This window comes from Barbus barbus, assembly GCF_936440315.1.
Source record: "Barbus barbus genome assembly, chromosome: 42".
Taxonomy (NCBI): domain Eukaryota; kingdom Metazoa; phylum Chordata; class Actinopteri; order Cypriniformes; family Cyprinidae; genus Barbus; species Barbus barbus.
In genome coordinates, this window is record NC_136720.1 from 24,754,462 (window position 1) to 24,777,817 (window position 23,356).

Sequence of the window (23,356 nt, forward strand, 5' to 3'; positions counted from 1 at the left end):
TGATGATCTAACATCATAATACAGGATTTAGGCATTTACTTATCCTCAGAAGTAGCTCTGCTTAGGATTTTTCCCAGCAATTTTTATCCTTATCTTTATTTTGCTGTTCGGAGGACATGACGCAAGGACTTAATATTAGTTGGCCCTCGACTGATCCAGGAACCGAGACCGGAAGTGACTGTTGCCTCTGCAGCTTTCCAAACAAGCACTCCCACATTCCCTGTAGCCGCTCCTCACCGGCGGGAGGCCGGGAAACTTGGAGTTTCACCGTGGGATGTGGACATCCATCAGACTCTTGAAATGCCTCGGCTGCCAGTTTCTGCCCAGCCAACAGAGAGATGGTCCTTAGTTCCTGTGCTGGAAACCGGTTTTCTTCCTCCTGGGAATTCTGCCCTCATTAATGAGTGTCTGTGTGAATGGCAACCAGATTGGAAATGCCATCATTCATAGCATTTTTGTTTGATCTCGCTCTTGCTGCAACGATAGGGAGCTGTGTTTACCAGTGAATGTTAAATAGCTAATTATATATTAGAGGAAAATTGCTTAGCAAGAACTAATAGCTAGAAAAACCAAATGATGGTCATATGATTTTGTTTGATCTCAATCAGGCATTGACAAGGAAATGTTTACTGTGAATGTTAACAAACTGTAAAATTTTACTGTAAAGTCAAAAGCTTGAATCAAATAAACACTTAAAATCTGAAATAATTCTTGATATCTGAGGCTAATAACTGAAGTTTTGTGGAAAAAACATACAAAGTCTTAATTAAACCAGTAGAAAAAACAGTGACAGTGACTTTAATATGAATTCTGTTTGATATCGCAAATCGTGTTAATGAGCTATAAAATAAAGAAAAAAATCTGTATGCACGAACCAATACTGAAGAAAGAAAATCTGAATTAATTAAACTCTAAGATATCAAATAATACTTAATATCTGTGGCGGATAAATTACGTTTTGTGGGGGAAAAATGCACAAATGCAAAGAAAAAAAGAAAAAAAAAGTTTAAACTCTAATTAAATCAGTAAAAATAATTGCCAAAAAATTGCCATTGATTATCAGTGAATGTTAATGAACTATAAAATGTGTTACTTTCATATGAATTCTGTTTGATATCGCAGGTAATTGTTATTATCAGTCAATGTTATTGAGCTATAAAATTTCACTGTAAAAGAAAATCAGTTATCAAAAAAACAACACCAAAGAAGAAAATCAGAAAACACAAAAAATGCAATAATGTTCTTCATATCTGGGGCGAATAAATGAACTTTTTTTATACAAATCCTTAATTAAGTCTGCTAAAATATTATCATTAAAGGAAAGTCAGTCAGTAAAACTAAAAGACAAGAAAGCGTGAAAACCCAAAGAGTGACTATTATATTCATTTTGTTTGACAATGCAGGGAATTGTGATTTTTAGTTTAATGCTGGCGACTATAAAATTTTACTGTAGGACGATAAGAAAAGCTGTATTTGAAACAATGTTAGGGGTTGCATCAGGCTTTTGCACAGCACACACATAAAACTGATAATGTCATTTAATAGTTAGGTTTAATAAAACCATCGGAATTTTGTGTTTTATTATTTTTTTTCCCCAAACTCCAAATTTGAAAAATCTATTTCCCGCCAGTTAAATTGAGAGGTTATACGGAGAGGTCCTGACGATGACGTCGGTGAAGGTGAGCTCTAAAAACGAAAGAGGGAAGAAAGCTCATGGACGCGGGCAGCTGAAATCAATAAATCAACTGATTGACGCTCTGAAATATCGGGATCACCGTCTGGCTGTCGATACGGAGCAGCGCGCTCTCTCTGCTAAGGGTTAAGGACCGCCTCGCGGGCGACGGGACACTGGACAATACGATCCAAAAGTCACGGAAATCTTTGTGCAGTGAGAGTTTCCACGCGTGAAAATGATCCGAGATGGGGAATAATCCGAGAGAGAAACAAAGAGAGGGAGAGAGATCACTGATGATGATGATGGTGGTGGCCTAGAAACATCAGGAATTCCTCGTTCCGCTCGACTGGATCTTTAAGGATGGGGGATTTTACGCATTGCCAAGCAAACGGGCTCGCTATCCTCCGTGCACCGCGGCTTTACTTTTGACTCGGAGGAGGATGCATTGAAGTCTCGCATGCAGTCTGAGAGTCTCTGGCTCACGTGAAAAGGAACGGCGGCTCTACGCATTAATGCGTGTGTGCGCGCGAGCGCGTATGCGTGCTCTCCCGTGACCGATGGCACTGGAAACCGTGCGCAACGGCTATGTGCGCACTTGTGTCACTCCAGCCGAGCAGGACTGCTGGCACTCGCGCTTGGCTCTCGTGTGGAGCCGTAGGAGCCTCTCCTCTGCCGCGTGCGTCGCCTCTCTGTCCGTGCTGCTCGCGCTGCTCGCTGCGGACTGGGACGCGGAGCGCGCGTGTCACTTGGTGACGCTCGCGGAGCTCGCGTGGCAGCTGCTCTCCCCCGTCTTCACGCTCGTGTGTGCCTTCTTCTGGGTGGGCGTGTATCTGCTCCGTTGCGGGGTGCTCATCCGCACCGCCGTGTTCCTGCTCACCGTGTGCCATCTGGGCGAAGCGGCGGCGCAGTCGCTGTTGGATGCGCAGCAGCTGTACTCGTTCACCGCCACCGCGCTGGTGCTGCTCGCCTGCCTGGCCAGCGGGGCGCTCATGGTGGTGCGTCTGGGTCAGGGCATCTCAGTGCTCTTCTTCATCAGCATCATCAGGACCGTATCGCTGCTCTCTCTGCAGAAGGTGCGCGCCAGTTGGAGACCCTACCTGGCGTACCTGCTCGGGGTGCTGGGGGTCCTGCTGGCGAGGTATGCGGACAGGCTGCTGCCACCGGAGCAGGGCGCATCACACCAGGAGGGATCGAGGGGAGATATTCCGGTATTTAAGAGGCGCAGGAGGTCCAGCTCGGTAGTCTCGTCAGACATGGCACAGCACGGCCAGCCCAGGAGCAAACCTCACAGGAGGACGTCGCTGCCCTGCTTGCAGAGAGACCAGGTAGGGGCTCTTTATTGATCGCGCTGCTGTCGATCGCAAAAGACGAAATCCGAGCGTGATCGTCTGCTGTAACCGCATGTTCGCGGAATAAAACCTGACCTTGTTATTATTATTCCCGCTGCTATCGATAACGCGAACAATAACGCCGCGTCAGGACGCGCTTTAAACTCTTTTTTGGCTGTGTTGCTTCTTAGTTAAGAGCTCGTTTAACAAAACGACTGTTTTAATGTTGCTATTGATCGTATTAATAAAAAATAGGTCAAGCTTTACGTTAGAGTTTGTTCGCATAAATTATACGCTAATGAACTGCATGCACTTATTGCTGTTGTCTAGAATTATAATGCAATCTAAAGTGTTACCTCTTATTGTTATGGGTTAATGATTATAAATCTATCTATAAAAATGTGTTTCTGTCCGTTGTTTTGTTTTTTTTGCCCCCCAGAGGTTTTTGTTTGTCCTGCCACTTACTTGGATACTTGGAGCGCTTTCACTCAAGCATGCATTCTTAGATTTCATGTATGACATAATATCAGCAGGAAAAGCTCATGGCTAAAGCAGTGAACTTTGACCTCTTGTACTCTATTAGGTGTGTTTTTGATTTACAGCTGTGCTGACATGGGTTGTGTTGTATTTGTGCACATAGACTAAAATCTCACAGAACTAAGATGTATATGCACTACAGTGGAGATGCATGCAGTTTACATGAATCTGAAGTTAATGTTTTTATGCGTGTGTTTGGGCATATTAGAGGTATTTTTGCTACATGCAGGAACTGAAGACAGTGTTGCACGATTTGACTTGTCAACGGAATGTCGTGGTATTTGGCTGCAATTACAGTGATGCTGTACATTTCTTAAGCTATGTAGCTTTTTAAAAGAATCCGTCACCTTATTTTTTTGTATATTTTTGGTCAAAGCTTTTTTGCAATTTGAATCGAATAAAAAAAAAAATAATAATAATTGATATTTTTGATTCTTTGCATAATTAATTACAATATTTATAATGTATAATGCATTGTTAGGCTAAAGCCAACTAATGTTTAGACTGTTGATTAGCAAAGTACACAATATTTAGTTGAAATGATCTAGTTATTGAAAAATATGTCCTAATAATTGCCTACTGTTAAGCATGGCGCTGAATAGTCGTCTAATAAATTGCAAATGTTGTTTTGACTTGATTTAAGCTAATTTATGCGAAAATAAATAAGATGAACTTGCATTTTTAAGTTTTGCACTAAGTCCTGTAGTGAATGTAAATGAAGTGACATGGTTTGCATTGTAAGAATGGATGAATTTTGTATGGATTCAATTTTTCTTCCTTTGTTATTTTCACTGGACATTTAGTGTTTTCACAGAGACTTTGGTCTTTTTGCTGCTTTGGCCTTCAAGTATTTAATTTGCGCCCCCTAGTGACTATAATTAATGCATTAGGGACCTAACGGGAACCTTAATTTGTTGACGAATCCATGCATTGTCGGTACAACGCTTGTGAAATGGAAAAGAACACCGACTCCTGAGTGTGTTTTCCATGTTCTGCAACACACACACCTGGTGCACATGTGTGATGTCTGGAGTGATATTAGCTCCTATAGCGGTTTCTGTGCAGTTGTTTTATCTGTGTGGTCTGGCTGTGTAAACATGCCAGCGTGTGACCCCTGCGCTGTTCACGTCGTCCCGGCTGTCTGCTCTGACAATAACCTGTGTGTGTTTTTATGGGCCACACAGAACAGCGTGCACCAAGACGAGCCTTTGGTGTCTGTTTGACGTCAGAGTTTGGTTGGTGTGAAAGCGGGTTTCTGCGACAGGGTCGTGAACTCTGGTTCAGTTTGCAACTGTGAAAACATGGATGCGATGACGTTAATTTGACATTAATTTGAATGTTTGCACGCTCCTGACATCATTGCACGCTCCTATTTTTAATGCAAAAGCGGTGCGTTAAATTGAATATGCAAGACTTTCTGGTGTCATTTTAATTATGCTGCGTGATCTTGCAAACAGATATTTGTTATCACGCGATTATGATAATGTATTAAAATAATAAACACACTGGGTTGTAGTGCAAATATTTTACCATTTCCCACACTTGGTTATTTACTGTACCTATAGCTATAGGCCTACCTATGGCTTATATATCAGAAGTCTCGCTTTCACAGAAAATTGAAGGTGGGTAATGCATTCTTCATAGTGTCTCATCTGTCAGTAAATCACATTTAAAAAGCTTCTTGTGTTTTGTGCATCTCTTGCAATCCATCTGTAGACAAATGCTAGTTTGTGGTTTGTTTTGATGGTAAACAAATTCTGCAATAGCACAGTAAAACATGAGTCGTCTTGTTACCAAAGGCCAAAAGTGATGTCCGGAGGGGACATTTGCACAATATTTTCTTTCAATGACCCTACAAATTTAATTAAACCAACAAAATATGAGGAATGTGTTATACTGGGAAGAGAAAAACACCAAACTTTAAAAATTATTTGGCAGAAAAGGCAAACTAAGTATACATTGACTACAGTATAATCACTTATTCATATTCAATTGGTTCTCCCTTGTACACACACACACACACACACACACACACACACACAAAAATTCACTCATTTCACTAACTTTCACGAAGTGGCAAGTAGCATTGAATTAAACCAGAAATTTTGAAGTACAAAGACTGAAACTGTATTTTCTTGTAAAGTATATTCCAATAGTCTGTCTAATTTACAACTTTGAATAATCATTTGATTAGTTGCCATTTTCATGCAATATCACAAATGAAACAATTGAGATGCGAAGCACATGCAAAAGGTTTACACTCTCCAAGCACAACTACTCAATATGTTTAGAAAATAACATCAGTATATTTGAATAAAGGATGAATATATCGGTTTACCTTGTCTGTACATGATGTAGTTCACATCAATATCATGAGTTTGATTCCCGAAGAAATGCATGAAGTGATAAAATGCAATGGAAGTCACTTTGGATAAAAATAGCAGCTTCCAAAATGATGTACAGTTGCATTTCTTCAGTTAGCTTTAGCTTTTATAGTAAATTACCTGGAAACCAAACCAATGATTTTCACTATCAGGAAAAAAAGGTACAAAAGCTGTCACTGGGGCTGTACGTTTTCAAAAGTTACTAATATTGTACCGTTTAGGTTCTAAGATGGACACTTTGGGTACAAATATGTACCTTTTAAGGCACTAAAAATGGGCAAATAAGGTGTACATTTTTAAAAAGGAGAGACCATCCTTGTGGCCGCTTTTGTACCTTTTTTTCTGAGAATGTTGGTGATGCAAACATTTTTTTTCAATATATTTTTCAAAAGCCTTGTTAGGATAAAGCTTACCATAGACTATAGTAATATTTAGACTGTTGATTAGCAAAGTGCACAAGAAAAAAAAATGTCCAAACAATTGATTATTGTATGTTATCGCTTTGAGCTACAGCAAAGCCAGATATAATTGTATAAATGTTACTGATGCAAATGTACCACAAAAGTACTATGTGAAGTCTTAAGCCCGATTCGGACTTAATCCTATTTATTATTTGATTATTTAAATCTCTTGTTTAAAAATGGGAAAATACGCACTATAGTTGTATATAATTATATGCGATATATCCGTTTATAATACACATTTTAAAATTGTATTGCATACTTGCCGCTGCCATAATAAAGACCCATTTTGAATGTTTACATGCTTTTCTTCTCTTTCTGCACTCACTCGCTGTGGTGGAGCAGTTATGAAGTATTACACTTTTAAATAATTTCCAGCATTTCAGAAATAAATACGTATGCAAATTACACCGAAGTACAACAGTTACCATACGGTGTTCGGGAGCGTTCAAAAAGGGTTTAAATGCAGAATTTTGAATCGATTTCTTCTCGTAAACTCAGAGATATGGATTCGGAGGGCGATTAAATTACCACACGACCTTGGTGTTTGTCAAAAAACAGTAGGTAATTTGGCTGGGGATTTTCACGGGGGTGGTGAGCGAAAAACACAGACGTCCTGGATTCGAATGACAATTAAATCACCAACTACCCCCTGTATATGGTGAAAATCACTTACGTCCCCCTGAGAAACAATTACCATCCGAATCGGCTTTAGTTGAACCGAGCATCAAACTCGCATTACTAAATCTTTTAATTTGGGTGGTTGGTTCTTAAACAGGAAGTGAGCTCAGAGCCATTATCTATCCTCCACTCAGTAGAGCACATGCCCTGGGCACTTTCAGTGACGGACAGAAAATCATTCTTGTTATGAACATCGTGAGTTACGTAATGGTCTTCAAATGGACTGAGAACCAGGCTGAAACGTCATCGCCCCCTCGTCTTTCTATAGACTTGAATAACCTTGTGTGGAGTTGGGATTTTAATAAACGTGTCCCGATGTCGAATTTGTGAACGTTGTGGCATGAGCTCCTCAGTCTGATACAGTACTTGCAGTTTGGACCTTTAGTTCTCAAGAACTGCTAGTTTTCAAGTGAACTAGTGCTCTAGATGAGTGAAGGTTATTAAAAGTGTGTTTCTGGGTGGTAAACTGAAGAGTAGCTCACTGCATATGCCTGCGTTTAAGCACCGGTCTCCAGAGGACGTGTTCGTGGAAAACCCCTGTTTAATGGCACGAGGAGCCGTTTTAACTCAAACACCTCACCGCGTGGAGCCTTTAGTAGCCTTTAGCGGGTCACTGAATTGCGATTAGCCCAGGGCTGCCTGGAAAAGCTATTCGCCGTGAGCCGGAGCTTCTGGGCAGAGCCGAGAGTATTTAAATCTGCTCTTAAAGGGGAAGGGAGTCATTATTTCAGTGTTAAAATACTTTCTCCTGTCCCAGTTTAATCAGGCTTTCTGTGGGTCTTACAGAGTCTTAATTCCAAAAATTAGGGCCTTAGAATTGGAACAAAGTCTGAAATTCATAAAGCCATGGCATTCAGTGTTGCATGCACTGCAAATAAAATGAATATCTTTCTGAGGTTTTTCTCTTGTTTTCCAATGCAAACATCTTAACATTAAATCAAGATGCAGTTACCTGAGATGCAAAATAAAGATATGGGGTCTTGTTATTTTGAGAAACTGAACAAAATTTAGCAAGATTTGTGCTTTAAACAAGATCAAATTTGTCAATGGGGTATAAAAACTAGATTCATCTTGGTTTTTTTTTTATTTTATTTTTTTATTTTTCCCTAAGCACATTGGCAGATATTTGACCTTTTTTAATTATAAATTCACTTAATTTTAATACATTTTTCAGAAAACACTTAAATGTTCTTTACTTGGTGTTAAAAACGTCTTAAAGTCTTAAACGAACCTTAAAAATTGTGCACAGACAAGTCAGGTATATAATAAAACAACTTGTGCTATGCACATTTAAACCAAATTTTTGTTCTTGTTCAGGATTCTTCGTGTTTATTTTTTTTTCAAATTTGTAAAATTTGCCATAAGTTAATTAGTGCATGTCTCACCAATGCTTTTGCAAGTCGGCTACTATCTAGAATGTTTTGTGGCAGACTTTAAATCTAAAAGTGCAACTTTTGTCTTTAAGTGTGCATTAGGCTTAAGCCAGTGATATCGTAGGTTGACATGTGCATGAGTGTAAACACTGGCTCTCGTGTGCTTGTTTGAGTGGCCCAACACATCGTCTTCAGGCATGTTGGGTGCACATTAACTTAAAAGACTAAGCTTTTGCCGCTTTCATCACATCTTTTCTCCAGATGATTAAATGCAGGGTCCTCCCCTGTTGTCAGTCCTCCCCAAAAGCAGATAAACAGTGGCATTTTTAGTGGCCTGAGAATTTAAGATGTTTCTGTTTCTTTTGTGATGGAGGAAAGGATAACGTATTAGATTTCTGGAGGAGAAGAAAGGGTGTGCGAGGAGCTATTTGAGGGATGACGCAAATGGAGATCCATAGAGACCAGGAGTATGTTTCTGTGCCATGGGCTTTCTTTTTTTTTCTTTTTTAAGGGGGTCCTTTTCCCATGCAGCCCGCTGGAGATACGAGATTAGTAGGTGGGACTTTTCTGTCGGCCGGGGTTGATGATAAACCTCTTAAAGCAGCGAGATGTGAAAAAAGCCAAGCGCTTGAGCTCACTTAAAGTAGACTGTGTGGCCTGAAGGTAATGGTTTCCTGTCTGAAGTGGACCGTGCGCCGTCCCTCGTGGTTCTGCCCCGACCTGCAGTAGCCGGGCTGAGAGATTTTTAATCTACACCAGGGCACTCGACACGCTGAGGGTTGTTTTCCTTCCTGCAGGCCCTCGTCTATGCTTCTTCACTCCCTCTTGCTCTAATTGGTCTCGTCTGTGCCGTCCGCTGCAGCAGACAGAGGGATCTTTGACGTCGACGCGCTGTATTTTGCTTGTAAGAGGCCTCGCGTCCAGCCGGACCGTGCCAGGCCTGGAATGTGTAGCCTCAGCTGTCTTGCCTGGGCGGGCAGCTGCCAAAAACCTCATCCATTTTAAAAATGCTAGCAGTTTCACTCTTTCCAAACAAGCTAGGAAGAGCTGCGCTGTTTCTCCCCGCTTCGATCTGAACCAGGTGCGCAGCTGGCGCGAATGGAGCAAGCGAAAAAAGCAAACAAATGACATTAACTGTTCTACATATGTCAATCCAAACGAACTGCAGACCGAACCCGCCAGAAACCTCGAGCTGCTGTAAAAGTGTGTCATGAGAATACAAGCTGTTCAAAGGCTTCTGGAAATGTAGTGTTTTTGACTAAGTCGCTTATTACTGTATATGAGATGCCAAGAAATGAGGATTGTGGTCTTTACTAGGGCTGGGTGATGCACATTGAGTATTCACAGTATATTTCTAATGATGTTGTTGGTGATTATAAAATTAAGCAATGTTGTGATATACAAACATGCACAAATGGCATTAGAGTTTGATTTATTTCTGTGAATCAGCTGAATCATATTATGTAGTATTTTACTAATGTGTATTAATTAAATTAAGATTAAATGTTTTATTTTATAGTTAACCACTCTTATTTTTATTTTTATTTTTTTTTGATTAAGTAAACATTACTAATCCAGTTTACTAATTAAAGATTGTACATCTGAATATATTGCTATTATTTACTATGTATTTTACTAATGTGTATAAATTAAATTGATTACAATATAATTGTTTTTATTATTTTTCAGTTACTGATTAAAGATTAAATTGTAAAATATTTTTTTTTACTTTTTTTGGCAACATTTACAAAATTAATTAAAAAAATATTTTATAAAAAAAAAAAACAAAAAAAAAATTAAGAAAATCCATACATATTTGGCAAATATAAACTGAATCACTCAAAGGTTGAAAAAAGATTCATTAATTTTTATTTCTATCTCCCAGCTGTAGTGCACACTCACTAGTGTTCTCTGTGGGTGTGTGTTTGTCACATGTATTTCAGCTGCTGAGAGGTGGCGTGTTATTTTAACCTGGGCTGGCCGGGCCCCAGCGCACCTCTCCCCAGGAGCTCCCCCACTGCTGCCCAGATGAGCGGCCGGCCCCAGACAAGGCCTGTCTTGTTAACTCACTCAGTGGCGTGTTTTAGTTTCAAAAATATGGATGGCAGATGGTGTAGTGATGGGGGAAGTTTCAGAGCTGAGCCAGTCGTTGACAAAAACGGCGTCTGTACATCTGTCTGTTTGTCAGACCGTCCCTCTCGCTCGTTCTTACGCTAGGGTTTACGTATTTGAGGGATGGTTTGCCTTTTTCTAAGTATATTTGAATTAGTGGGAAGCAGAGTTGCTCTGGACAGTTTATAGAACATTTGCTCAAAAAGATACACACAAGTCAACAAACAAAGTAGTGTTGAACAATATTGATAACTGAAATTTTCCCAAAACTTCTGGATTCATAGCAATTAGTCATTTAGTGCAATTCATTTAATCATTATTTAATTATTTTTTTTATATTTCATTTATATTGTATATTTTATATTCATATTTTTGAAATTTATTCATAAAGTATAAATTATATATAAGTGTATAAAATATTTAATATAAATTATTTACTGTATAATTAAATTTACTTGAAAATAATATTTTAAATATGTATATATTTTTAAGATTAGTTGATCATTTGAATAAATAAAACAAATATTTTATATATATATATATATATATATATATATATATATATATATAATATATATAATATTATATTTGAAATAATATATAATGTAAATATATATATTTTTTTTTTTAAATTATAGTTCCTTTTTGTTTTGATCATAGCCCTAATTTTAAACTAATTTGTGCAAATTATCCTGAATTTAATTATAGAAATTGTCACATTGAATTTAATTATTAATTGTGTAGTGGCTTTACAGACTATTTGCATAAATTATTTTTGTGAATATGGTCCATTCAATAAATAATAAATTACAAAGAAACAAGAAAGTAACACGTTGAACATGTCATTTTGAAGTAGAAAGACTAAAGTAGTAGTTTCTTGTAAAACATACTACAATAATCTGTTTTGACTTGCAAAATTTTTAGTGTAGTTTTTTTTTTTTTTTTTTACAATTTTCCATCTGTCTATAAATTAATAAATTTTTAGTTTATAAATATTCAGTAGCATCTGATAACATGAAACATAACAATCCTGTCCATGTTTGTGAGTCTCTGGGAAAGCATCTTAAAAACCATGTGAATTTACCTCATTAATAATGACTAATATCTTTATCTCAACACTTGAGTTCTGTTATCACGGCAAACGCGCATTTGAACCTGCGTTTGTACAAGTGTCTTCAAGTTCACATGATCACAAACGCCCAGCTGGTCAGATTTGTATTGGTGAGGCTTTCTCCAAACTGGCCAAATACGAACGAACGAGACAGCGGTAAATGGAAGATGCTAACAAGAAATGTGGCAACATACGCCGCGATTCCTATTCCACAGAGAGCGCGTGCAGACGGAACAGTGAACCGTGTCTAAACCGGTGTAGTGCCGAATTCTGACCCCCGCCTGATTATTACCCCCCTAGTATTGTTAGGTTTAGGGTTAGGTGTGGGGGAGGGGTTAGAATTAGGGTTGGGGTTAGGATTAAGCAATCAGGTAGCCATTTCAACGAGGGGGGTAATAATTTGGCAGGGAGTCGAAAATAGGCACAACACCGGACGCCGTTTCAACACAACCGGTTGAGTCTGTCTACACAGGACATTTGAACTTTGTATCAGTACGTCATAAATAGGACGAGGCAGTTTACTGTGAGGGATTTGTTGTGTCGTATCGCGCCACATCTAGTGTAGACAGCATCACTGATTATAATGGGTTCTCGACGCGCCGCTCGCGTGAAGTAGACAGGGTGTATTTAACTTTCTTATTTAAGGCTACTTTCCTATTTAACTGTATTATTTGTTTGATATTTATTTTAGTGTTTTGCAGGCTGTGTGTTCACTGACGGAAGTGCTAAAATAAACACACGTTTGTTAATAAATGATTGAGCCTCATTTATTTATTTTTGCGTTTATTTATATCAGAATTATATACATACACACAACACCGCGCCACCGGCGGTAGTTGGTCCATTACCACCGCAGTGGTAAAAATCACAGCCCTATTGTAAAACACCAACAACTTTATTCTTTTTTTTACACCAATATTGATTTCAAGTTAGATTATCAATTAATAAATATTTATTTTCACACCGTTCCATGCACAATACTATGCCATGACCTCAAAACACTTTTGCCAGAATGTATGATTTGTAAACAAATGCATTTTGACATTTACATATGTTACGACCCTTCTTTGATTAAGGGTCTAGGGACTAAGAAGGGGAACATTAGACCAGTTCGGAGCAATGTCAGAATTCAGTCTGTGTGTGTGAGTGATAGTAACCAACACTAGAGAGAATAAATCAAGTAAACTTGTTTTATTATTAAAGACTGGAACAAGTGTTTGCACAAAATAATTTAAATATAAAATAACAGAGGAAAAACTAGACACACCGCAACCTCAGCCTGTTGGAGAATGAAGGGAGCCTGGACCGTGCCAAAAGAAAGAAAACAACAAAACCAAAAGAAAGCTTACTAACTCATTTTAATCTAATTCTAAACTAAGAAAAGAAAAATGTGAAAAGAAAACAATCTTCAACGTCCAAAACGTCATAACTCAACTACACTACCTAACAAAACATACAGAAAATGGCACAAGTCCCTAACCTAGGGTGTCTAGACAACGAAATAAACCTAAATGTGTTCCTTGTAAGTCACGTGACACAACTTACCTACCCCCTTCACCTCCAGTCCAGTTGTAACAAAAGCTTTCTAAGGCTTTCAAGTATCAAAGGACAAAGGCTTCAGGACAGCAATTAGATAAGATGTCTTACATGGCCGTCAAAGCACATTATGAACTAAACCATACAAACGAAGTCAAAACAAAAGAACACAAATTAACCAAGAAAAACCACAACACAAGTTCACAAAGACTGGCGTCTCTAATACACCGGCGTTTCCCTTTTATAGCACTGCTGGACGTCAATCAGTGAGCGTGATTGAAGAACACCTCCCCCCCACACACACACACACCTCACGTCATCACGCCCAATCAACTTGTCCCAAATGATTGACAAGCGAAGCGACCAATCTGCGCACCACCTGCGAAAGTGAAAGTATAAGAAGGAGAAAAAAAACAAGAGGGCGGCAAAAAAGGAAAACCGAGAAAAAAGAAGAATACAAAAACAGAAAAATACTCCAACAACTCAACGTCACTTATAGGGACGTAACACATAACATTATTAGCTCTATATGAATGGCTTTTCTGACATGGTAAACGTGCTAGGTCGCGCGCCTGGTGTAGCATTGCACGTGTGATATTGAGCGCTCAGATTTGAGTCCATGAAAACGAGTCATGATAAGAGCTCAAAAACTCGTAGAAGCAAGATAAAATGCCATGTTTGCTTCAGCAAATTTGTTTTTATTTCAAGTTTACTTTTGTTAACACCATCAGTTTAGTGTATGGTGGTACGGTATTTTCAAATGCAATAGAGCATTAACTTTTAGCACCACTCACTTTCCAAACTGCTGCGATACATACAACCACCAACGTAATAAAACATTGCCAGATTCAAGTTCATCTGTTTTGGATGAAACGGAACATTCTTTCAGCACCACTCACTGGACATATTATACTTCAAAACTGTTGCAAATGTACAGTAAATTCATTTTGAAATGTTGTTTTTCCAATGAGTTTGAGTTGGAATCGTTGAAGCATTTGTGTGTAATCTGAAGTGACTCATATGTTGGTGTGTGTGTGTGTGTGTGTGTGTGTGAGAATCCTCAAGTCACGTGATGCTCTGCTAAAACAAAGTGTGATCTGAAGCTGTGTGGGACTGTGTGCTGCAGGCGTTTGACCTGATGGAAATGACCCCAAGCAGCAAGAGCTTCCTTGCTTTCCCTCAACCAGCATCAGTTGTCCTAATGCGTGTGACGCCTGCAGAGACGGGAATGTTCACTTTAGTCATTTACATCATATCTGGAAAGGTCATCCTGATCCTGAAGGCTAGAGGTGTGCTAGTCTTGTGGTTTCAGGTACTTTGACAAACATGGGTCCGGATGTTTGATCTTAGATTGGTATATTGATGCACTTAGCACTTAATTCGAAAACCACGAAATTAGTGGTTGTAACGTTGCGGTTATATGAATGTACACCTGAAGGGAATTGAATGTCTTCAGAAAAGTTTCAGTGGCTTTTACTTTTCAGCTTTCCTCCATATAAAACCTACCAATTTAAGAAACATTGTTGTATTTATGCTTTTCCATAAGCGCCACCTACTGGCAGAGAGTGAATGCTGTTCTTTTGCACTTCCTATTCAGCAAAGAACCCTGAAACATTGTTGAAAATTTAGCTTTGCATCACAGGAATAAATTACATTTTAAAATATATTCACACAAAAAAGTAGTTATTTCACAATATTAGTTTTTTTTCCCTATAGTTTTTTTTTTTTGTAATTAAATGCAGCCTTGGTTAGCAGAAGACTTAAAGAAAAAAAAAAAAGAAAAATTAAAACATCTTACCGACCTGAAACTTTTCATAAGTAGTGTAGCAAACAACACTAATTAGTAATTCACACTTTATTAATTTTGTTCAATTTGATCACTAGTCACCATGACTCCCCTCATTCTACCGTACATAACATCCTCAGTTCACCGTTACGTAACATTAAAGACAAATTAGATGAGGAGAGCGAGTGAGTAAATGGTGTCCCATTTGCGATGCCCGCTTGGCACTCATATGACAGCTGGCACCTCGACTGTGGCAGCAGTGGAAAGAACCTCAGCTGCCGCCCTGCTCTTATGTCTCGCCGTTATGTAACGGGACACTTCGGCGGGAGGGAGGTTGACCTATTGGATGAGGGTCAGTTCTGTGAGACTGATTGACTAAATGCTGAAGTCAATCGTACCAACAGAGACATTGTCCTCATCTGTCCTGCATCAAACCACCCAAAAACCCATCCTGACCCAAGCCCCTGTTTTAATCATGTTTTTATATAACAATGGCTGCTGCATTGGTTTTCATCATCTTTAATGACATTTCAGATCTGTTATTTTATCTTCAGATTTTGATGTGATCAGTTCATTGTACGAATGAATATATGATCCATTAGAATCCAAAGAAATTAAATCAAATGATGCATTGCTAGTTAGAGCGATTGTTTAATATAGTCACAGCGACCCTCTTTTTATCTTCAGATGGAAACAAATAAAAGCTTAATCTTTCCTCTTATCAGATTGCTGATGTTTAGTCATTTAGTCTAATGTTAGTGTTATTTATACACACTACCATTCAAAAGATTGGAGTCATATATCTGCAAAGATGCATTAAATTGATCAAAAGTGACAGTGACGATATTTATAATGTTACAAAAGTGTTCCATTTCAAACAAATGCTGTTCTTTTGAACTTTCTGTTCATCAAAGGCAGTTTCTACCAAAAAATATAAAGCAGCACAACTGTTTTCAACATTGATAATAATTAGAAATGTTTCTTGAGCAGTAAATCAGCATATTAGTCTGATTTGTGAAGGATCACGTGACACTGAAGACTGGAGTAATGATGCTTAAAATTCAGGATTTCATCACTGGAATAAATTTAATTTTAAAATATATTCAAATATAAATTGTCACAATTTTTACTGTATTTTTTTTAAATCAAATAAATGCAGTCTTACTGCGCATAAGAGCCTTTTTCTTTGACTTTTTAAAAGAAATCTTATCAACCCCAAACTTTTGAATGGTAGTCTATCACCTTCAGTGTGTTTTTATACTCTAATAAACCATAGTTTCTGCACGAAGATTATAGTTACTAGCTATTCAAATATTATTGACCCAAAGATTCTCAAAGCTTCTTCCATAATTTATCTACTAAGTCAAGCATCACTCTTAATAATGCTCATACTTCTGGTTGGTATTAAAGTTCATGTAACTCGTCCTGCACCATTTGCGCTCCAGACATGAATGATTCCTCAAGTCACTCTCCATCTATTACTTTATGCATCTCGTGTCATCCTCAGAGAGTTAAACTCGGCTGTCTCTCGACCCCAACCCGTGAAGCAGCACATCTGACATTTCAAACAAACCAGGCAGGCCGTGCGGCAGACGGCTTCGTCAAATAAACAGAGCAGATCCTGTTTGCGCTGGTTTGCGGCTGAGCTGGAAAGCTTCTCTTAGGGTTTGTGCTGTTGATGAACAGATGTGTCCAGGTGTTTTCACTCTCCGGTCCACGCTAATGGCTGTCACGAGACTTTGAGCAACCGTTGTCCCTGATCACAAGGGCTAATGGACTCTCCTCTGGTGTGTGTGTGTGTGCCTGTAAACTGTGTGTGTGTGTGAAGAGGAAGGATAGTGCAGAATTTCTATTGTTATTCTTTCTATTTCTGCACAATAAAGTGTGTTTACTCATTTTCTGTGTGCATAGCATTTTATGACCTATATTTACTTAAATCTCACAAAGAAATGTTAATCTTGACCTTTTGGTTCCATTTGACTTGGGGGCGGTTCTTTGGGGCAAGCTTGGCCCCCCTAAATTTGGAATCATATTACAGCAAACAATTTTGGGTGAAATGTGCAGTTTGTCCTGTAAACTATATGTATATAAAAAGAAAAACTTCACCAGCTGCTAAATTCAAATCTGAGCCAGAGCCACGCAAAGCACAGCGCATTATAACCAATCACATATGATTCTGTTTAGCTTATGAATGCAAGGACCAATCAGAGGCGTTCAGATGAGTCATCGCTGAAACACGCTGTTTCGTCACCGGACGCGCTGGCTGACTGAATTATCTGACTAATTCTCTCATCAGAAGATTATTTAGAGATTATTATGACAGTTTTTGAGTGTGCTTGAACTCGCTGGACTGAAGTGAAAATGTTCTTTGATATAGTAAAAGTTCTTTGCTCTCTTTTTGTACACTGAAAATGTTATAGGCTAATTAGTAACTTACAATGTTTTTATTAAATTCACATTAAATACAAAGTCAGTCATATTAAAAATATTTTATGGCATGACACCCATATCTGGTTCTTTTTTTATAAAAAGACGGGCTTTTATGCGTAGATTACAGTATTAGGCGTCTTTGCCTGTCGCCCATTATAGACCAAATAACAATCTATAAAGGTGCAAAATGCATTTACTTGCACACATTAGAGAATTAAGGTATTTCATGATATATGGAATATAAAAATAAAACCCCTGTTGAAAAAAAACAATAGACACCATTACAAAATTAATCATGGTTTTACTGGTTATAATGGGACTTGTATTGGTTTTACTGGAAACTGTAATGGACCCTGTTTGTCTCTACTGGTAATTGGTTGCTTTCTATTGGTGGCTTGTTAAAACCAATAAATCTTAATGGAATATGTCCCAAAACACTACAGAAAACCATTTCTTAATGGTGAACTGTTGATGGTTTGTAATGGTATTTGTGTAAACCATTAATTTTCTGTTTTGTTTTTTTTTTCAGTAGGGACATAAGCTTATATCAGTTATACAGTGTGTCCCAGCAGCCCCCCCCCCCCCCCCCCCCCCCTTACTCGTGCTCCCTCAAAATTAATGAGTGCATGATGCCCCTGACTCTACAATGCAAAATTATTTGTTAAATAAATTAAACATGATGAAATACTTAATTTGGTTGAAATTGTTATAGATTACTTCTATAGATTGCAGTGATACATGACATGGTAAAAAAATGACTGAATGAATAATTAATATTAATAACTTAAAGTAGGTTAAACTTTAATATGAATTAATGAATTTTGCCCCCTAAAAGCACAAGTGGCCCCTGTCTGCCCCCCTAGTTACTGTGCTCTAGAACTGCCCCTGATTTGACTATGATCTGAAAGCAATATCAACCACAATTTTAATATTTATTTCATTTATTGTATTTTTTAATTTTATATTTATTTCCTGGTTAATTCGCTGAATTAAGCATGCACAGACTTCTGTAAAGTGGACATTTCTGGAGTGAATATACCATTATTTATTTACACTGTTCTTTACAATATGTCATTGGCTTTTTTTGTGTGTTTGTGTTTATGTAGAACAAATGTATAAAATATGTATAACACATCATCTCAAGCTATAGAGCTTAATTTCGAGGCTCTTTCCAAGTAGTCAGTAAATTGGTCTGAATCAAAAAGATCTTTTTTCCAGTAACCGCAAACTAGGGTTAGGGTAACGATTCATCGATATGGATCAATACATCGATACGATGTCTGATGATATGATGCATCGATGCCACACGTAAAATATCGATATCTGTAGTATAAATAGGCACCTTTATTTTGGCACTGTCCACATTTTCATATAATGTCCATCTAAGCATTACCGCCAACACGTGCGTTCTCATTCAAACTCGTGTATCAGGACTCGATATTAAGACACTTGGGATTGTTGGCGGAACAGTCCAGCGCTGTATGAGAAGTTTTCTGCGCGCACATCTGAAGCACACGCACACAGACAGCCGCGTCTACACCATGCGAATACTAAACTGAGCTCTCTTCCGCTTTTGTGTGCATGGATAAGTAGACAATTACATCAAAATGTGCGTTTCGGCGAATATCCTAGTAAACACCGTTAGTTAGGCATATGTCTTAACGTAAACAGTTGAGAAGGAAAACGCATGTGTATCAGTAGGCTATATTAAATCTGTGCTTTTATTCTTAAAGTGAAAGCAAACTAATAATAAATCTAATGCTATCAAAGACATATACAAGTGCTCACTGCTCCTGACTAAATCTTTGTAACATCAAAAATGATTTATTTATATTTAATTTATACAGTGAAGACTTTGCAGTTTTTACATTTGATTATTACATTTCTGTTGCATACATGAAAATTTATTTTAGACTGAGCTGAAAAACCTTAAAAGCATTGTTTATTGAAGTTGTGTCTTTTGTTCAATTGTATTTATTTTCTGCTATTGCTTGTAATTTGGTTATCTGTAGAAAGGAATTTTAGCACTGAGCCCATAATAGCAGCCAGAATTGTTTTTCTTTTTTATATATATTTTTATATATATATATATATATAGAGATAGAAGTACAGGATGTGAAAAATTTCTAATAAATGTTCGTTATACAGTATATTTTGGTTGCATTTGTGAGTTAATAAAAATGTAGATGGTTTTTAAAATAGGTAGGCCTATATAATATAATATCAAAATATCCATCGATATACTCCCGTATCAAATTGTAATCGTATTGTAGAATTTGAGGTATCGGCAAATATCGTAACGCTGGGTATGAGAATCAATATCAAATCGTGACGAACCATCTGATTTACACCCCTACCGCAAACATCTGGAAAGGTCGTGGAAAAGTCATGGAAATGAATTGTTTAAATGTGGGAACACTTCATATGGCATAGTGTTTCTCATACTAGTTTTAAAAAGTACTAAACACAATTCAGTTAAAAATATTGCTTTTTAAATTAATTACAGTTTTAGTTTCATCTATATTCAGATTTTTTGTTAAAAGAAAGGTTGTTGTTTTTTTGGCTGTTAGCATTGATTTTTCCAAGATCCAAAATGTCTTTTGTAAAAAAATTTAACTTTATTTCAACAAAACCAAACAAGAATTTTGAACATGTCTTTATTCAGTGTTCCGATTTCTGTTCTGGAAATGTATCCAAATTAATGCATATTTAATGAGATGATGCATAATTTCATAAACTTGTAATATGAGAAATGTTTGCAATTCTGAATGCAATCAATCAGCTGGGCAAGCATGGTGATATTTCACACTGTTGCCTTCCCTAAAAGAATAATAAATAATAAACAGAAAAAATACATAATCCAGCATTCAGGGTGTTACACAGTAGTTCATTCTGCAGCAAAAGTAGCTTTATTACTTTCTTTGTACTTTATTTTGATGTTTGTTTTACCCCCTTCTCTCTAATAACTCTGTATAAACACATGCATTGGAAAATGGATTTCTCTGGAAGTGCTCATCTGTGTCACAGATGAGAGGGTGCAGTGAGTGTATGACGCTGGTTGGAGCCATTAAAGCGACGTAAACACACACACACCTCTGAGAGCCCCAGTGGTTCTGTTTGGCAGCACTGGGATCGTATCATTAGCTGGGCTCTCAGGGTACATAAGGGCCTGTGTTAATGTCAGAATGGGCCGCTGGGCATGATATCCCCATTCACTCTCAGGACTGTCCATTCAGCACTAAGCACTCTCTCTCGTTCTCTCTCTTGTCCACCACAAAGTCTCTTATTGGATTAGGTTGTTGTGGTAAGGAAAGCACTGGGTGCGTATTTTGCTTAGAAACGATTCCCCTTCGTTCTAGGAAATTAACTTTTTTGTGGCTTGTTTGTTGTTCTTGCTGACACTGATTTTTCCTGCTTCGTTTTTTGCATCTTTTTGACATAAACCTCCATTTGCATCCCATTTTGTGACACATTTCAACCCGCAAAAAGACTATGAATGAGAATAACATGTAATGAAAAAACAACAAAAACTCGCAGGCGATGTGCGTAGGCCACAGTCATCCAAAATAACAAAAACATCCCAGTCGGTTGGACCAGGCAGTCCAATTTAGACTAACAATAGATTACAATTTATGCACTACTAAATATTTTTTGTTAACATTAAACTTAGTTAAAACATAACTCGGTGTATAAAATAAATATTTACGAAAGTCTCCGACAGATTTGGAGAAATGTAGCATTACATCACTTGCTGAATAATGGATGCTCTGCAGTGAATGGGTGCCGTCAGAAGGAGATTCCAAACAGCTGATAAAAACATCACAATAATCTACACCAGTAATTAATGTTTTGTGAAGACAAAAGCTGCATGTTTGTAAGAAACAAATCCATCATCAAAACAATTTTAAATAAAATACAAGTCCCTAATCCATTATAACACTTTCTGAAAAAGATGTCTGGTCTGAATCAGGAGAGAAATATACACAGATCAAGCACTGTTTACAAGCCAAAACAGTCCAAAACAGCTCTAAACAAATATGTGGCTGGATTTTGATGTAAGAGACAACAGGAGATGGACTTTTTCAATGGAGGAAGCGTTATTATGGATTAGACTCAGATTTTGGTCAGAAGCGACTAGTTAAATTTTAAACACCTATTTGATGGATTTGTTTTTACAAAAATGTATCTTTTCACTTCACAAGACGTTAATTGCTGGTCTGGAGTGGTGTGGATTATTGATGTTTTTATCAGCTGTTTGGACTCTCATTCTGACGGCACCCATTCACTGCAGAGGATCCACTGGTGAACAAGTGATGGAATGCTACATTTCTCCAAATCTGTTCTGATGAATACACAAACACTAAATGTGAGAGAACCACAGATTTACTGAAAAATTATCGAAACATTTGCTTCTATATTGTACAGGCCTTTTTGTATTATTAACCTGTATTAACCTGTATGCTTTTAAGAAGTAAATGGGGCCAATTCTGATTTTGACTTTGAAAATCAGCCTGCACCATTCACAGACAGTGTGCATGCTGCACTTTTGGCATATTTTATATTTGTATTCTTTCATTCTGTTGTTCTGAAACATGATTCGTGGGAAGTAGGTTAAAATAGGATTTCGTCTTTCAAATCCCCTCATCTCAGTGTTTGTGTGAACGATAAGCCCTGACTCATGGCATTCGCATGGAAATGTGTTGTTGTGAATGAATCACGAGAGATCTCCGTCATTACTGTACAAATGCTTTTGTTTATTTACTTACCTGAGCATTTTTTGTTAAAATACCTTGATCATCTTTTGTTTTCAATCAGTGATATTCTCTGATTCATATGGATTTATATGATTTTCTTAGGCCGAAAACTCATGTTCAAACCGTGGCCAAAAATGTGACCCCTCGTGAACATAATTCACTCTTTTTTTTTTCCTCTCCTAAAAGCACATGCGGAGTACAGATGTGCGTACATTGTCAGAGTGATGGCTACAAGAGTGCCAGTCGCTCAGAACAAGCCTCACGTGGGTCATGCTGAAGTTACGTGGGTTTATTTTTCCCATGAGAGCCACTCAGAAGCTACAATCAGGGTTGTGTACTGTACTGGACAGGGAAACAAGCTGCTCGTAGCGGCTCCGGCCCAAAACAACACACAACCTCTGTTAACCTCCATCGTGTCCGTCCCACCCACAGTCTGCGATTCTGCCAGCCTCGAGTCACTGGAAAGCCGCCTGCTTTCTAACATCTGTCGGGTTTAGCTCTTGTTCACTGCCATCGATATGGACGGGCCAAACTGTTCTGCTCCGCCTGACTCTAAATCCATGCGAAAAACATACCGTGATGTAAGTGTAACTCGGTCATGGCGATTGTTGGGGCAACCCAATGCTGTGGTTGGGAACTGGCTGCACTGACCAAAAGAAAACGCTGGAGTTAACCTTATATTCACACTGAAGTGAGATGCGATCATACAGAGTACGATATGAACGCCAACATATCTAGTCATTGGAAACTGTAGGAGCCACAGCTGGCTCTCATCATAACTGCGTCTCTGCGTTTGCGTCATGAGTTGATGAGATACTCCCTGCAAAGTCATCTGGAGCTCAACTTAAAGGGCATCTATTGTGCCGTTCTTGTGCATGTAAACCATCTGCAGTTACAAAGCAAATCGATGTCAAACGGAGTCCATCTCTCTAAGAAAAAACACTCGTTTGTAGTCCTGCCATTATTTCTGTGATTTAGCTACGCCACCATGTTATACATTTGCATAATGCACACATACTGTGTGCTTCAGCTCACTCTCGATTGACAGCTTCTAGCATTTTGTCTCATGTATGAAGCTGTTTTTCCTTCTTTCTTCAGTTTTTTTGGTTTGTCAAGAAACAAGAAATCAATGAAGTAATGATACAATTAGTCATTTGTATACTAATATTGAATTCACTGGAATATATA

General features: G+C 38.0%; 1 protein-coding gene across 1 annotated transcript in view; it reads left to right on the forward strand.

Moving 5' to 3' along the window:
* The first annotated feature begins 241 nt into the window (after nt 1-241).
* Nucleotides 242-23,356, forward strand: part of LOC306861275 (cGMP-inhibited 3',5'-cyclic phosphodiesterase 3A-like) — a 95,185-nt gene continuing 72,070 nt past the window's right edge. Inside the window, exon 1 of the mRNA XM_079403459.1 lies at nt 242-3,000. Within this exon, the coding sequence (XP_079259585.1) occupies nt 2,233-3,000 (768 nt within the window). The 5' untranslated portion in view covers nt 242-2,232. The remainder of the gene's footprint in view (nt 3,001-23,356) is intronic.